General features: G+C 37.1%; 1 protein-coding gene across 2 annotated transcripts in view; it reads left to right on the top strand.

Moving 5' to 3' along the window:
• Positions 1–16,602, top strand: part of RELN (reelin) — a 517,743-nt gene that overhangs the window by 334,160 nt on the left and 166,981 nt on the right. For both annotated transcript variants that reach the window (XM_033192854.1, XM_033192856.1), the window contains exons 18-20: positions 613–846; positions 1,524–1,685; positions 6,779–7,015. In XM_033192854.1, coding sequence (XP_033048745.1) covers positions 613–846; positions 1,524–1,685; positions 6,779–7,015 — 633 coding nt within the window. The remainder of the gene's footprint in view (positions 1–612; positions 847–1,523; positions 1,686–6,778; positions 7,016–16,602) is intronic.

The following is a 16,602-nucleotide window of genomic DNA, read 5'->3' on the forward strand; positions in this document are numbered from 1 at the left end:
GTTTATTTTTCTTGAAGTGCCACTAATTTGGGAGAGTCCACTGAGAGGCAACACAGTGCTGCTAAGGATGTCTATCTAGGTCAAGGGTGTACATATTCCCTTTATACATTTGAAATAGTTAAAGATAGATTCATTTTCCAATAGTTTCTAAATATTTAATTCCTATCACAAGCATAACGTATTTTAACATTTGTTCTTAGAAAAAATTTATTCTGGGTACCTTTTTAGAAGTGCTTTATGCTGTTTCTTTCATAAATGTAATGAACATTATGAATAAAATTATATACATAAACCTTTTACAGATATTTTAAGTTGGAAATATGTATGAACATAGATGTATTTTAGATAAACTGCTGGTACTGGTTGAAGGTGAGTGCTGAATTGCTGTTTTAATTGTAGGCTTTTTATGACAGGGCTGCGCAAAGACTGTATTTGTCTGGAATATTTACAGTCCTTATCAAATCTTCAGATTCAGTAGTCTCCAAAGACTAATGAGCCTCATTTACCATTCAATGAAATCCTAGCCTCTGGACTTCCTCCTCCCCAAAGTAGATTCTAGAATCTCCAAAACAGCCAACAGTTTAAGATTTAATTTCACCATATTTCTTTCAGGTGTGACCCTGGATTTTCTGGCCCAGCTTGTGAGATGGCATCCCAGACATTCCCAATGTTTATTTCTGAAAGCTTTGGCAGTTCTAGGCTCTCCTCTTACCATAACTTTTACTCTATCCGTGGTGCTGAAGTCAGCTTTGGTTGTGGTGTCTTGGCCAGCGGTAAGGCTCTGGTTTTCAACAAAGATGGGCGGCGTCAGCTAATTACATCCTTCCTTGACAGCTCACAATCCAGGTGAGTGAAGGCAGGGGAGAATACATACAAAAGCCAGATACTAATGTTGAATTTAGTTATATGATCCATTTTTATTTCTTATATTTTTTCTGATAGACATCTTCTCATTTGTAACCAGGGTTGTAGGGAGCTTACAGTTTATTGACAGCTAACTTGCCCTAGCTTTTAGTAAATTAGGAGGCTCACCACTGACTTGGATATTAATGACTGACTAGGTTTTTTAAAATATGAAATGTTAGCATCAAAACTATGTTCTTAAGCCAAGAGCTAGTTAATTATTTATGTAGTTTTATTTATTTGACAGCTTGCAGAGGCTGATTAGATTTACTCTACAACTTCCCTTCCCCCAGTGTCTAATAAATAATGCAGTAAAGAAGTGATTGGCATTTTAAGTGTATGTACACAAGTACATAGTATACAAATGTGCATAAACATCCAGTTATATTTTTATGGATCTATCTGTATATAAAATATGTATATCGACATGTACATGAATATCTACACATACTCATACATCCCACAATGAAATTACTTACATTTTATAAAAGAGGGATGAGTAGAAACATTTAATTTGGGAGTAGTTCACTTAAATCAATTTGAAATTCCTTAAAGACCAAAATGAACATTATGATTAAAAATGTTTATGCATACACTAATTATAGACAATTTGTGTCTAGGTTTCTCCAGTTCACACTGAGACTGGGGAGCAAATCTGTTCTGAGCACATGCAGAGCCCCTGACCAGCCTGGTGAAGGAGTTCTGTTGCATTATTCTTATGATAATGGGATAACTTGGAAACTCCTGGAGCACTATTCATATCTCAGCTATCATGAGCCCAGGTATGTTGGAAAGCATTTGGAAAAATGGTTGTAGAGTGATATCTCTCTCCTGGGGAAATCATAATTCAAATGGTATAAAATTCTAGTTATTTTTCCATTGACAGATGGCGGACAAAGATTGATGTGTCTTGCAACGAAAAACTACCAAGCCGACCCATTTGTTTATCCCACTGACTTCTGATCATTTGAAGGAATTTATTGTCATATTTTTAAATATGCATCTAAGGGAAATATTTCGATGCTTGTAAAAGAGGAAAGTAGGCTGGGCGTGGTAGCTCATGCCTGTAATCCCAGCAGTTTGGGAGGCCGAGGCAGGCGGATCACAAGGTCAGGAGATTGAGACCATCCTGGTCAATATGGTGAAACCATGTCTCTACTAAAAACACGAAAAAAAGCTGGGTGTGGTGGCGCGCAGCTGTAGTCCCAGCTACTCAGGAGGCTAAGGCAGGAGAATCGCTTGAACCCGGCAGGCAGATTGCAGTAAGCTGAGACTGCATCATTGCACTCCAGCCTGGCAACAGAGCGAGACTCTGTCTCAAAAAAAAATGAGAGAGAAAAGTAATTAACACTATTACACAGGATTTTAATATGGCACTAAATTATAATTGCTGTTGATAAATACTAGTGATATATTTTAATATGTTGTAATAAATTATATGATATAATATATATCATATAACCAATATGTTATTAAGATTTACATGTAATATAATTAAGTAATGAATAAAAAGAAATTCTTTAGCATGTATAGTCTCTCTGGCAAAAATGGGATGTTAGGGTTTATTTAAAGCCCTTTCTTCAGACCATTTCTATTTTTCTTTAGTGTATAGATTTCATCATATATAGTATCAGTTGTCAGATTTAAGTCTTACTTGAAGCTGAGCTATCTTTCAATGTTGGCAGAATAGTAACACAATTAATGGTACAATTTCAGGTGTGTCTGAAAGATCCTTTCCCTTCCTAAACACTTATTGAGCTACTCACTGAAATTCCTTTAAAAATATCAAGGGATTAAGGTTTAAAGTTAAAATTCCATCAGAGTAGTTGATACTGTGGCTTACATTCACAGTCACATATAAATGGACTAATATTCCGTTTCACTTCCTGGAAGTATATTTTAATCATGAGGAGATGAGAAAGAGAGAAAGCTTTGGACACGGAAGTTTGCATTGGCACCCTGGAAAAAAGACAGGGTTAAGGAAAGTAAGAGAGAGGGACTGAGGATATATTTTATATATTTTACAGTTTTGCCTAGAACTGCCCCTATATTTAAGTATTTGCAAATAAATGAGAACTTTTATTTTCATAGAAAATGAAGTAGCATGTAACAGATAATGATTAATATCTATTATAACTTATAAATGTTATACATTCTAAAATTTTAAAGATGCACCAACTGTGTTCAGTATTTTCCCTGTATAGGTAAAAATCTAGTGCTAAACTCAACTTTCTTGCTAAGTAGAGACACATGAATCCTAAAGAAACCTTTCATAGACTCTCCATAGTAACCATTGAAAGAAAATTAAACAAAAATCAAGGTAATGATGATGAAAGCATGAAGAAAATATCACAATCCTAAGTTGGCCTAAAGCACAATTTTTTCTAACAAAGATGGACAGCTGCAAAATTCAGTAATCAATCTATATCATGAAATTTAATTAATCTTTGTTGATATGAAAAATAATTACACATTTAATATGCTATTGCAAAGGCGCATTTAATCTTGCCTGCCATTTGACAGCAACATTTTTCTTCTAAGCATCAAGGTGGCTTTTCAGTATTAGATAAGTGCATGGCTTGAAAGATTAAGATCAAAGTGGAGTTTTTTTTAAAAGGAGAACGTGGCAATGGTAGCAAAAACACCTTAATTTTTCTGTGTATGTGTATATATATCTATATCTATATATCTATATCTGTATCTCTGTCCATGAAATTCTTCCTCCCGCCCCGTCTCTCTTACAAATATTAATAAAAGGTGACATGGCAGAAGGGAATTTGATATATTCTAGATACCAAATTATATTTTATATGATAAATAATACAAACCATGTAAATTCTTCATAAGAAAGTTAAATATATCTTGATGCCTTTAGCCATTTGCTATATTTCCTTCAGTATAAATTGCTGCCTGTAATTGCTGTGAATTCCATACTGTTTCTTCATGCCATGGTTGTTCAAAAATGAAGTGTGATTCATAAATTAGACGTGCTAGTTGGCTAACCACTATTACTCTTCGACTGTTTTAAATAATTTGCTTGCCTATGATTCATTCAGTAAATAAAAGAACTCTATCTGCTTGTTATTAATAAAAATTTAATATATCTAAGTTAGTCTTTTAATTCCAACTGACTAGAATGTCTTGTGAACTAATTGGTATTTTTCTTAATGTAAAATTATGTATCACTGGTGAGACTAAAATTATTCTAGCTTTTCTTCTTAATTATAGGGCTTGTTTTTACTCTAAGGTTATTATGAAGTCTAATCTTAGTTTATTTTTATGTCTTGATTATTATATGTGATCTCCTCTTTGTTCTGTCATGTCATCCAATTCCATAGTGTATATCATTGTAAAACATTTTTTAAACAATTTGATCTTTATATTTGATCTCCTCTTTGTTTCTGTGTGTCACCCAATTCAATAGTACATATTACTATAAAACATTAAAAAAAAAATCTATGAGGTTAGGACCTACAAACAAAAGGCAGATTGAGGTAGAAAGTTGACTTAAGTCTCTGTGTTCTCCTCTAGGAATATTCTGATCAGACAGTTCCACAGCTATTCTAACCAGCCACTATAATTTGCAAAGAGTGGTAAAATCATCAGGAACTCCTCCTACACCCAAAGATATGATGTAGAAGTTAAGAACAAGGCTTTAGAGCCAAGTTCCCCAGATCCAAATCCTGGCATTAGCACCTGTAGTCTGCTTAACCTTAAAGGGATTATTTAACCTCCTTGTGCCTCTGTACTCACATCTCTATCAGGCATATACTGATAATACGTACTATGCAGCAAAAATTTGTTGAGTCCTTATTATGTGCCAGATACTGCTCTAGGTACTAAGGCATAATAGTGAAAACCAGACAAAAAAGTTTCTCACCCTTGCCGTAAGAATAGCATTATTCTAATTTCACAGATGAAGCTGCTGAGACACATAGAAGCCAAGTGCTTTATCTACAGTTGCGAAATCATTAACCATTAGGTGTCAGAGTGGTAACACTGGCCCAAGAGTCTGATTGCAGACCCATAGTCTTAACACCTCTGCCATGAAAATATTGGTCACTTCATTCACTACTATCACATTCATATACACTATTTTCCTTAAAAGTTGCCTGGGAAATTCTAGTTTCCAGTTGTTACGTTAAAAAATAATATTTATTTTCATCAGAGAGAATATTAACTGCTTTTATAATTATTAATATGAAGAAAAATTATGTTTTTAATAACTGCTAAACAAATTATTAAATCAATGACTGATATTTTCATTGTTAAACCAGTTTAAATATAGTTTATTTAGTTTCTTTCTATATATTATGTATTTTTATAAATATATGCATTTATTTAATAAACAGATTCAAAAAATTAAAACAAAAATTAGTAAAATACTTAATTTAACAAAACCTGACTCTTCTAATAAATTTACACTGATGAAAAATTTTATAGATTTTAGAAAGTATGTAAAACTCATAAATGTATTATAGCTATGTATTTTTAGTTTAAGAACTGTTTTTAGGGCCGGGCGCACTGACTCACACCTGTAATCCCAGTACTTTGGGAGGCCGAGGCAGGTGGATCACAAGGTCAGGAGATCGACACCATCCTGGCTAACACAGTGAAACCCTGTCTCTACTAAAAATACAAAAATTAGCCGGTTGTGGTGGCATGCGCCTGTAGTCCCAGCTATCAGGAGGCTGAGGCAGGAGAATCACTTGAACGTGGGAGGCAGAGGTTGCAGTGAGCTGAGATCGCGCCATTGCACTCCAGCCTGAGCGACAGCACAAGACTCCGTCAAAAAAAAAAAAAAAGATGTTTTTAAAGTTTTATTTCTGTATTTGCATATGGATTTTCCTTTATTTAGAAAATATGTTTTCTTCTGTTGCAACAAGTCCTACCAGTTCTGTACTGTTTGTATAATCAATGGTGATAGTCATGTTAGTCTACCCCAAATATCCATGTACAAATTATTTAAAGGAAAACTAGGTAATTATTTTTTAAATAACTTTCAATATGTAAAACAGCACATTCCCAAGAGGTGGTTTAGCATGTTTCTTCACACAATAAAAATATGAAAGCCAATCCAATTTCTCAGTAAATTCAACCTGAAATGTTGAAGTTTTAAAATAATTTCTTTCTAAGTAATTCAACTAGTCACTTGACTTAGGAAGTTTTTATTTGCTCATTAGTTTAAAAAAAAAAAAAAAAAACTCAGCCCTTCCAGTGTGTCTTTACTGCAAGCACCTTTCCTGGTGTTTAATTGTACTTTGACGGTGACAAATGTTCCCTTTGCCATTTGCTTCACATCTCACCTGTGTATGGATGCGAGCAGCATGGTACTGTGATTTATAGAGCTTTCAAGTAGATGTCATTGCAGTGGCAATTAATATATGGTTCCTGCTGCTGTGTACAATAATTGCTCCTGGAAATTAGATATTATTCTTAATTTTCTTCCCCATTTGTCAGATACAGGTTTATTGTCATAGCTGCCATGACACAGCAGATGACCTTACACACTATGATAAACTCATGGGAATGAGGAAGTATCCTGGTTCCAAACAGCCAAAACTGTAATATGTGTAACAAGCTGCCCAAGATCCTTTACCAGACTGTGATGAATACTGTCACTTTGACCACCATGTTTATTGAGAGCTTTTGCAAAAGCAGATGAGTGAAAGCAAAGTTACATTTTGGGGGGATGTGTGGAAGACTTTGTTGGAAACAGACAGGAAACTGGACATCTCAAAGAAACATGTTTATAATCATGGGAGAACTATTTTTTAATGCTATACTTCAGGGGAAAATCTATCCCACTATAAATATTTGTGTTTTAAGATGACAAAATAATCTGAATTTTGACCCCCCCTTTTTTTTTCTCTAGAATAATCTCTGTAGAACTACCAGATGATGCAAGGCAGTTTGGAATTCAGTTCAGGTGGTGGCAGCCGTATCATTCTTCCCAGGGAGAAGATGTATGGGCTATTGATGAGATTATCATGACGTCTGTACTTTTCAATAGCATTAGTCTTGACTTTACCAATCTTGTGGAGGTCACTCAGTCTCTGGGATTCTACCTTGGAAATGTTCAGCCATACTGTGGCCACGACTGGACCCTTTGGTAAGGATTTCATTGTTGTTGTTGTTACAGTTTGCACTAGGAATTAGAACATGAGGATGATCTTCCTGATCTACTTGAAAACAGAAGTACTGTTTTCAAGTCGTTACAAGTATGTCTACACAAGCCTACTTGTATGTCTGCAAGTAAAATGTCTTGGGAAAGGGACCGAAAACAAAATACTGATAGATTTAAATAAACGTAAAATTTTATGGCCGGGCATGGTGGCTCACGCCTGTAATCCCAGCACTTTGGAAGGTCAAGGCAGGTGGATCATGAAGGCAGGAGATCGAGACCATCCTGGCTAACAAGGTGAAACCCCGTCTCTACTAAAAATACAAAAATTAGCCAGGTGTGGTGGTTGGCGCCTGTAGTCCCAGCTACTCGGGAGGCTGAGGCAGGGGAATGGCGTGAACCTGGGAGGTGGAGCTTGCAGTGAGCCGAGATCGCACCACTGCACTCCAGCCTGGGCGACAGAGCAAGACAACATCTCAAAAAAAAATTACCATATTTATTAATCTCAAATGTTCATTTCCCACAGTTACATATTCAAAAGACAAACAAAAAAAAAAACCTCTTCAAAAAGTGTTAGTAATTAAAGTGACTTCCATATTCTCCCTCAGAGGCCCATGGGGTTCATAATGAAATATGAAGTCACTCTGGTGACTATTTTAATAAAATTTATCATGAGTCACTCTGTTTTCATGCTCTCTTATATAAGGCCCCAGAAGTATTTTTAGCCATGATTGGTTAACTAACATCTCCTTTTTAATCCATGTTATCAAACACTATTGGACCAGTGACTCATATAGTTAATGCCAGTGGGGTTTCAAAATTGTGGGATAGCCTAATTAAGGTACCCTTCATTTTTAGATTTTTCCTCCTGGGGTCATGTGCGAATTTAATTATACAACAAACAGTAAATAATTTAAAGGTGATTAGTACTTCATGTACATCAGTAGGATAATACAGCAGTGTTAACTAGGGGCAGGAGCTGGCTGCTTTACATAGGAAACTCCCAAGTGGCTTCTCGGAGGAGGCTACCTTTGTGTAGTTCACATGGTGGATATAACACATTCCACTGATTGGAAAGTGGGAGAACATGAAAGCTCCAGCCACATGAAGATCTGCAGGAAGAGAAATGCAACTACAGGAAACTTTGTGGTGCACACAGGTCCCCCAGGCGAGAGTGACCATGACATGTTCAAGGACCAGGAAGGAGGCCAGTTGTCCTGGAGACCAGGTAGTGAGGTAGTGAGTGTCAAGGAAACCAAGAGATGTGCAGAGGCCAGTTCTTTTAGGGTCTTCTAGGCCCAGAGATCCTGGACTTAAACTCAGTCCTGTATGATTCCAAAACCCACAACCTCCACCACTGTGTATACTGGCCCTCTCTAGGTTCCATTAGGACTGGAAATATGATTGAAGAATCATCTTCTAAGAGATTTTTATTTTGTATTGAGTCATGGTCAGACCAATTTAATTCCTTCAGATGAATCTCACTGAAAGCTATTCACCACTGTTGCCTCCAGAGAGCATATCATAAATGACCCATCAGTGACCTTATCATAATTAGAGGTAAATTTTACACACTATTGCACAGAAAATTACCTTCGATGGGACTTGTGCATGTATAGTTAGATCTCACACACAGCAGGCTCCAATTCTAGCATCAAAATGACAGCTAATGGAATGGAAGTACAGCTGGTCACTTTTTCTGCAAGCACTGTCAAACTGGATAGAATGAAATTTCTAAATTTCTATAAGACAAAGTAGGAAGGTGGTTTTTTGGGGTTTTTGTTTTGTTTTGTTTTTTTGAGACAGAGTTTTGTTCTTGTCACCCAGGCTGGAGTGCAATGGCGCAATCTCAGCTCACTGCAACCTCTGCCTCCTGGGCTCAAGAGACACATTTTCTATTTGGTAGACTCAGATGCTTGTTTTTACAGATGTTCTTTCTTAGTCCCAGAGACTTTAAAGAAAATAAAGGAATAAAGCAAATAAGGTGTAAAGATGTAGAACAAAATGAGATTTCTTAGAATTTCATGCTTCTGAAAATTTAAATTGAACTGAATTTACAGTAATTCAAACTGATCATGTACCATAAACTCTATCGTTCAAGTTTGTGTAGAAGAGTTTTTTCCTAACACTTTTAATATAACAAAGAGTCATATCATGCATGCAAGTCCTGTATCATGTTTGCTTTCATAAATAGTTAACATCTGCTCAGATAAATGCAAAAGTTGCTGAGCATTTTAATTTAACACTTGCATTGAATGCATGATAACAGCAGTTTAATTTCTGTGCTTTGATCAAAACCCTAAGAACAATATCCTTTCACACAAGTCTGATGAATATTCTTAACCCACCACCGCTTTAATTGGTGGAGATACGTTTACTTTGTGAAAGTACAATCACAGTGATTATGGAAAAACCATAAGAAAACATAAATAATTGTACAATCCCCATGGGCACCTTGAGCAGCCCCATAGGAGTTTTATTAACAACCACATGTGAGCAATCGATTTGACTTTCTGATCTTCTCTGAAACGAAAAGGAGTTGTCTTGGTTATGAAACAACAGAGAGTATACCCTGGCGGTGATAATGAGACTACAGAAACACATTAACCACTTTAATAAGGACATGAAAAATGCTTGCTTCTCATTAAAATGAAACAACATGGAAGATCTCAAACTGTTCCTATTTTCTTAGCCAGTGAGTCAGAATAAAACCCCTTTTAGTGACATTGTTTTCTCTCTGCCACTGCTAAGGAATACATTGCCCAAGATTTAATGTGAATTCACCTTGGGGATGTTTTTCAGAAACACTTGTTACCATATTAAAATTTAAGTGATGATATCGACCAACTATTTATTATAATCTCATAGTCCTAAAACAAGCTGTCATTTTTTAAATGTAAAAGCTTTGGAGCATATTGTCTTATGAAGTAAAAATTATTTAAACATATTCAAGTATGCGGTCTCTGCCCTTTAATGACCTTGTTTCTCTCAAGGGAAATTTTGAAATATATATGTGGTCTTACGAATGGCTGGTGTTAAATTAATTATTGTTGGTTTTTCTCAGCTGTGAGTTCTTTTGGTTCTCATTTTCTAACTCATGACTTTCCATGAGCGTAGATTGTCGTTACTCAGAGTGTTCTTTAGGGAAAACTTGGACAATTGCTTTTTCATTAGAAGAACTACAGTCAATATGCTATAAATCACTTTCCAGCATGTCATCCTAGAGCACTTTTTTCCAGTGGAGAAACGAATTGCTTTTAATTCTTCGAATACTTTCTTCCATACATAGTATCTGAACTCAGAACTTCTGTCTCCTTTAGGTTCTAATATTCCTTAAAACCTCTTACATATATTTTAAGATCACTAAGGGGAAAATTCTAATCGAAGTTTATTATATTGCATCTAGTGCTATTAGTGATAACACCAAGGGAACATTAACATTCCTCTAGTTTATTAGATGAACGCTATGAACATAGCGTTCATCTAATAAACCAGCTAGATACAACAGGTGGGAAGGACATTGCTGTCGTATTAAATATAGAGTTTGGGTTTTAAAATGTGTACAGTTAAGGCCAGGCACAGTGGCTCATGCCTGTAATCCCAGCACTTTGGGAGGCTGAGGCAGGCAGATCACCTGAGGCCAGGAATTCAAAGACCAGCCTGGCCAACATGGTGAAACCCCACATCTACTGAAAATACACAAACTAGCAGAGTGTGGTGGCACATGCCTGTAATCCCAGCTATTTGGCAGGTTGAGGCACAAGAATCGCTTGAACCCAGGAGGCAGAGGTTGCAGTGAGCTGAGATCATGCCACTGCTCTCCATGATCTCACTGGGTGACAGAGCAAGACTGTGTCTCTAAATAAATACATAAGTATACAATTGAGAGAGAATAGTTGTTGTAGCATTTAGAATTGGCAATTGTTTTTAGGAAATACGGTGTGGTACAAACATAGGCTTTGAGGTCATAGGCCTGAGTTCAAATTCTCACACTGCCACTTAGAAACTTGTAAAACTAAAGCCAGATAATTTTAACTAAGGAGGAATTTTGAGTATATATTTTGATGTAGCTGCTTTAGGAAGTTTGCATCAAAGCAACTTTATCAAAAGAGGAAATAACTGAGTTTTGTTAGTAATGTACAACAGACATCCCTGACTTCTAGCTCCACCCAGAACTTCTACCCTTTCATCCCATCTTTGTCTTTCATTCCATTCACGAGCTAGTGCCATCCCTAACCTTTACTCCGACTCTAACCACTGCCCTATACAGCCTCACTCCATTGCCAGCCCCTAATAATGAACTATTAGTTGGGCATAGAGTGAGAACACCAGTCTTGCACATTCTTTTGTAATTTCTAGAAGGTGACGTATTTTAATGATTTCTTTTTTAAATTACCAAACCTTTTCTCATATCAAAACAGTAACATCAAAAGGCCACATATGCAAGGAAATTTGTTTAGCCTCTTTGAGCCTGAGCTTTTCTTTTCTTTTTCTTTGCACCTTATTTTTTTTTAATTTTTTTCTTTATTTCTTCTAAAAAAACGGGGATACATGTGAGCCTGAAGTTTTCATCTGTAAAATGGGAGCAATGATACTTACTCCCAAAATTGTCATAAAGATTAAATGAGATGTTAGATAGCAAATACCTACCATGAGCCTGCCATTTCCATTCCCTTCACTGTCTCGTTGAAAGAAAGAAAACTGGTATCTATAAGATCCACATAATGAGCAACGTTTTTGAATTTTGAAAGCTAACAAACATTATTTTGCCTGAGCAATACAAAAGAGCATTCTCTGAAATTTAAAGAGATCAAAATAGAAATGTTAAGAGCTTTATTGTATAAACTAGGTTTGGTTGAGGGAGAAGGTTGGAGGGTTGTGCAACGGAAAGCTCGTAGTGGGTGTACTTATTTTTGCCAGTACTTTCCTATCTAAATGCCAATCACCATCACTACACAGATGGATTACATTCTAGGAATGCTGAATATGTTATCATAGAAAGTATTTTGTGAATGGTGAGTGATTAGGTTACTAGGAAATCCCAGACCTGAAGGATCCTAAAAGCCTGTTTATCTCATAATGTAACTTAAACACAGTTCATTTGCAATAAAAGGGTAGAAAAAAGTGCTATGACTCTACTAATAATTAAAGCAAAAATTAAGATAAGAAAAGCTATAGTTTTTGTTTATCATTAATGGTGCTTGAGGAACAGCAGATGTAACTAAAATATTCAAAGATAGACGAGACCTGTAGAAATGTTCAAAGGGCCTCTTGGGTACTTTCATGGGCATGAAAGACAGAAGGTACTTGTTCCTTATGTCTAATTTTATTCTTTTTAATTAAAGCTTTCTTTTTTTTTTTTTTTTAACACAAGTAAATCACTGGTACTAGTCATCTGTTGGTCATTTTTTAGAGAGAGAAATTTCCTAAAGTAAGGAGGGAAAGTACAAAGAAAGTAAAAGAGCAACATGAAAAAAGTGAAATCAGCTGTGATTTACAAAAGGCATGAGGAGGCCAGGCGCAGTGGCTCACACCTGTCATACCAATGGGAGGCCGAGGCGGGTGGATCACCTGAGGTCAGGAGTTCAAGACCAGCCTGGCCAACCTGTTGATACCCCATCTCTACTAAAAATACAAAAAATTAGCCAGGCATGGTGGTGGATGCCTATAATCCCAGCTACTTGGGAGGCTGAGGCAGAAGAATCACTTGAACCTGGGAGACGGAGGTTGCAGTGAGCCAATATTGTGCCATTGCACTCCAGCCTAGGCAGCAAGAGTGAAACTCTGACTTAAAAAAAAAGGCGGGGAGCCGGGCGCGGTGGCTCAAGCCTGTAATCCCAGCACTTTGGGAGGCCGAGACGGGTGGATCACGAGGTCAGGAGATCGAGACCATCCTGGTCTACACGGTGAAACCCCGTCTCTACTAAAAAATACAAAAAAAACTAGCCGGGCGAGATGGCGGGCGCCTGTAGTCCCAGCTACTCCGGAGGCTGAGGCAGGAGAATGGCGGGAATCCGGGAGGCGGAGCTTGCAGTGAGCCAAGATGGCGCCACTGCACTCCAGCCTGGGCTACAGAGCGAGACTCCGTCTCAAAAAAAAAAAAAAAAAAAAAAAAAAGGCGGGGGGGCGGGGGCATGAGGAAAAAAGGGTCACATTGAGTGATATGTGATGATGTGATGGGAGGATCTTTGAAACCTGACGTCCCACACCAGCCCCAGGTGGCATGATCAGCCTGAGAGAGTAGGAAGCTAGAGGTGTAAAATGAAGAGAACAGTTGCAGTGTGGGTGGCCCAAGTCAAAGGGAATTGACAAATGAGACATGTTCAGGACATTTTAAAAGTATGTGTTCATATTTCATGGGATATTTATGAGCATAGACAAGCAAAAATTATTTGTTTGTATATTTTATGAGAAGCAGCAGTCACCCAGGCAAAAATCCCAGATTAAAAAGGATCCCAAAAGCCTGTTTATCTCATAAGTTAAATACAGTTCATTTGTCATAAGAGCTAGAAAATAGTACCATGGCTTATTAACAATTAACCAGTACCTTAGTGTTATATTATTATATAATAATGTGACAGAACTGAATGATAGGTGAAATTTTAAGTTATACAAGATGGGCTATTTGTTAACATACATGTAGGTTATAAGGACCATCAGGAATCCACAATAATGTGTAGTAATAGGTAACTCAAAGAGTTTGCCAAAATGACCTGAGAATGACCATCAGAGCTCATGCTACATAAACCTGCCCCTGTAGGGACATTCAGGCCCACAGGAGGATCTGCACACAGTGAGCAAGCATTGTACCACACATTTTAAAATGAGGTCTGCCTCTCCTTCTGCTACCTTTTGGTTAATTTATTGAAATAGGAATACGTGTTTAAAGAGGTTTGAATCAGAATCTTAACTACATGCAGATCTTTATTCCTTTGGACCAATCTTGGGAAACTAGTCACCGTTTGCCTGATACTAATTGTAAGGATTGTGTTGTTGGTAAACATGGGTGAAGGGAGAGTCAGATTAGTGCCTAAATAGAATATTAGATAGCTCTATTCCTTGGTTCACAAGGAAAAAAATTGCTGACAATCCTTTATAAAAGGAATCAACCTATAGAATAACAGCCTAGTAAATTTTGTTAGGATTTTCCTTTCACGAAACATCAACCTGTAGCTTATACAGAAATTTTGTCTGTTTAAATAGTTTGTTAGCAAGCTTAGAGTATTCTTGAAATTGTCTCTTACAAAGACTATTAAAAAGAGCAGTAAATCAACTAATACTGTACTGCTGAAGGAAGTCAGTCCGGGTGAGATGGCTCCCAGGAGCCACCTCAACGACCATTTCACAGTAAATGATTGTCTAGGAAGCTTAGCAGATAGATAGGTAAATACATTGAGTGACAAATGGAAAAGTCACTTCCTATTACTGTCAACAGCTGTGAAGAGTATTCTCAGTACTGAAGACTTTTGGTCCCTCTATAAAATTGCCAACATAATAGAATAGATTTATAAGTGACTTTCTAAGCTAGAGCCTATTTATTTAGCTTTTCCCCAATGAGGATTTCATTACCTGAAGTTTTCCTTTATTGATAGACTAATTTATACATTCAGCTATTTATTGATTGATTTACAGGCACTATTTGTACTAAAAGTGTAGCAATTAGTGTTGGAGACAAAGATAGAAAGGCCCTTTGCTTGTGAACCTTACATTCTAGAGGGAAATAACAAGTACTCAAATTCATAATCATATTCCAGACAGTGATAAGTGCTGTTAGGGTAAGAGAAATGGGGTTTTATGTGGCAGAAGTGGAGAGTGGAGCTATTTTAGGTAAGAGGGTTGGGGAAGACCCCTTGGGAAGCATTAGAGTCTAGAATGATGAAAGAGACAACTATGTAAAAGTATGGAAAAAGAGCTGTGCAGGCAGAGGGAACAGCAAGGGCAGAGGCCCTGAGGCAGCCAAGAAACTAGATCGTATAGCTTCATAGAACAATATAAAGAAGCTGGATTTTACTCTAGTATTACAGGAATCCAGCAAATAATCTGGAGCAGGGGAGTGATGTAATCTTCCTTATGTTTAAAAAATATTTGTGATTGCATTGTGGAGAATGGGGTAGAGGATAATAGAAGGAGCAGTAGAAGGAGCTCAGCTAGGATGCTAGTAATGTCATCTTCATGTGCTTAGGATAGGATGGTGGCAGTGGATGAATGGACTATTTGAAGATATATATTAGAGGATGTATTAATGATCAGGACCTGCCTAAGGGGTGGATTTAACGACTATGTTCTAAAACTTACGCCATGTTGATGTCCACGGGGTTAATTTTTAAGTCACGTATTTCTCCAAAGTTAGAGTTCTCTAAAAATCTTGTTTTGGACTAAATAGCTGAGTGAGGTTTCAGAAATAAGGAAACAGACCACTAAACAAATTAACAGCAAGAAAAGTCTGCATTTGATGGTTTACACTTGTGCTTCTTTCTGGTTTGTTGGAACACATTTAGCAGTCTGAGACAATTATTTTTATTTTTATTTTTATTTTTCTGAGACAGAGTCTCGCTCTGTTGCCCAGGCTGGAGTGCAGTGGCACAATCTCAGCTCACTACAACCTCTGCCTCCCAGGTTCAAGCAATTCTCGTGCCTTAGCCACCTGAGTAGCTGGGATTACAGGCGCCTGCCACCACGCATGGCTTATTTTTGTATTTTTAGTAGAGACACAGTTTCGCCATGTTGCCCAAGGTGGTCTCAAACTTCTGGCCTCAAGTGATCCACCTGCCTCTGCCTCCCAAAGTGCTCAGATTACAGGCATGAGCCACCGCACCCAGCCTAGTCTGAGACAGTTATTTTCTATGGACAGTGGTTCACAAAATCTCCTTGACAGGCCCTGGTTGAGCCATGTGGGTCAGCCTCTGCAGCCTCCTTCCCTGCCTTGCTGCCTTTCACTCAGTCTACTCCAGTCACACTGCACTTCCTTCTCTCTGCACCAACAAGCCAAGCTCTGTCCTCTCCCAGCAACTTTGTATGAGCTGTGCCTCTGCCCAAGAACCTTTTCCATTACTTCTTTTGGGCACAGTGCTTGCAGCCTCCAAGCTTTCCAGGAGACTGGGAAAAGTCCAAGGGCTGCAAAAATGTGTATCATCTCAAAACTATGACAAGAAACTCACCAAAATAAAATGAATACATTTTAATTAAATGTCTACAAAATACTACATTAGGCTAACTTCATTAATTGCTAAATTTAATATTCATAAAATTTCAAGATGGAAATAATTTTTTGGTCCAATTCCTTAGTATGCTGAGAAATCACAGCCAAAAGTGTATTAAATGCATTACTAGTAGCCAAATGAAATTTAAAGGCAATGTTACAAAATCCGTTTGGGTACTTTTTGCAGCCCAAAATATTTATATTTAATGTGAGACATAGGTGCATTTTAATATGTTTTCTATGAAGTGAGATGAAATTTCCAAAATTAAAACTATCAAGATCCTCAAAAGTCTTAAAATGGCTCTGCTTGAGTATGCTCTAAATAAGACACTTGGTTGCACATAGTTGGAAGGAAAAAGAAAGATAATTTCAAAGA

The sequence above is a fragment of the Trachypithecus francoisi genome, unplaced genomic scaffold (genome assembly GCF_009764315.1).
Source record: "Trachypithecus francoisi isolate TF-2019V2 unplaced genomic scaffold, Tfra_2.0 Lachesis_group4, whole genome shotgun sequence".
NCBI lineage: Eukaryota > Metazoa > Chordata > Mammalia > Primates > Cercopithecidae > Trachypithecus > Trachypithecus francoisi.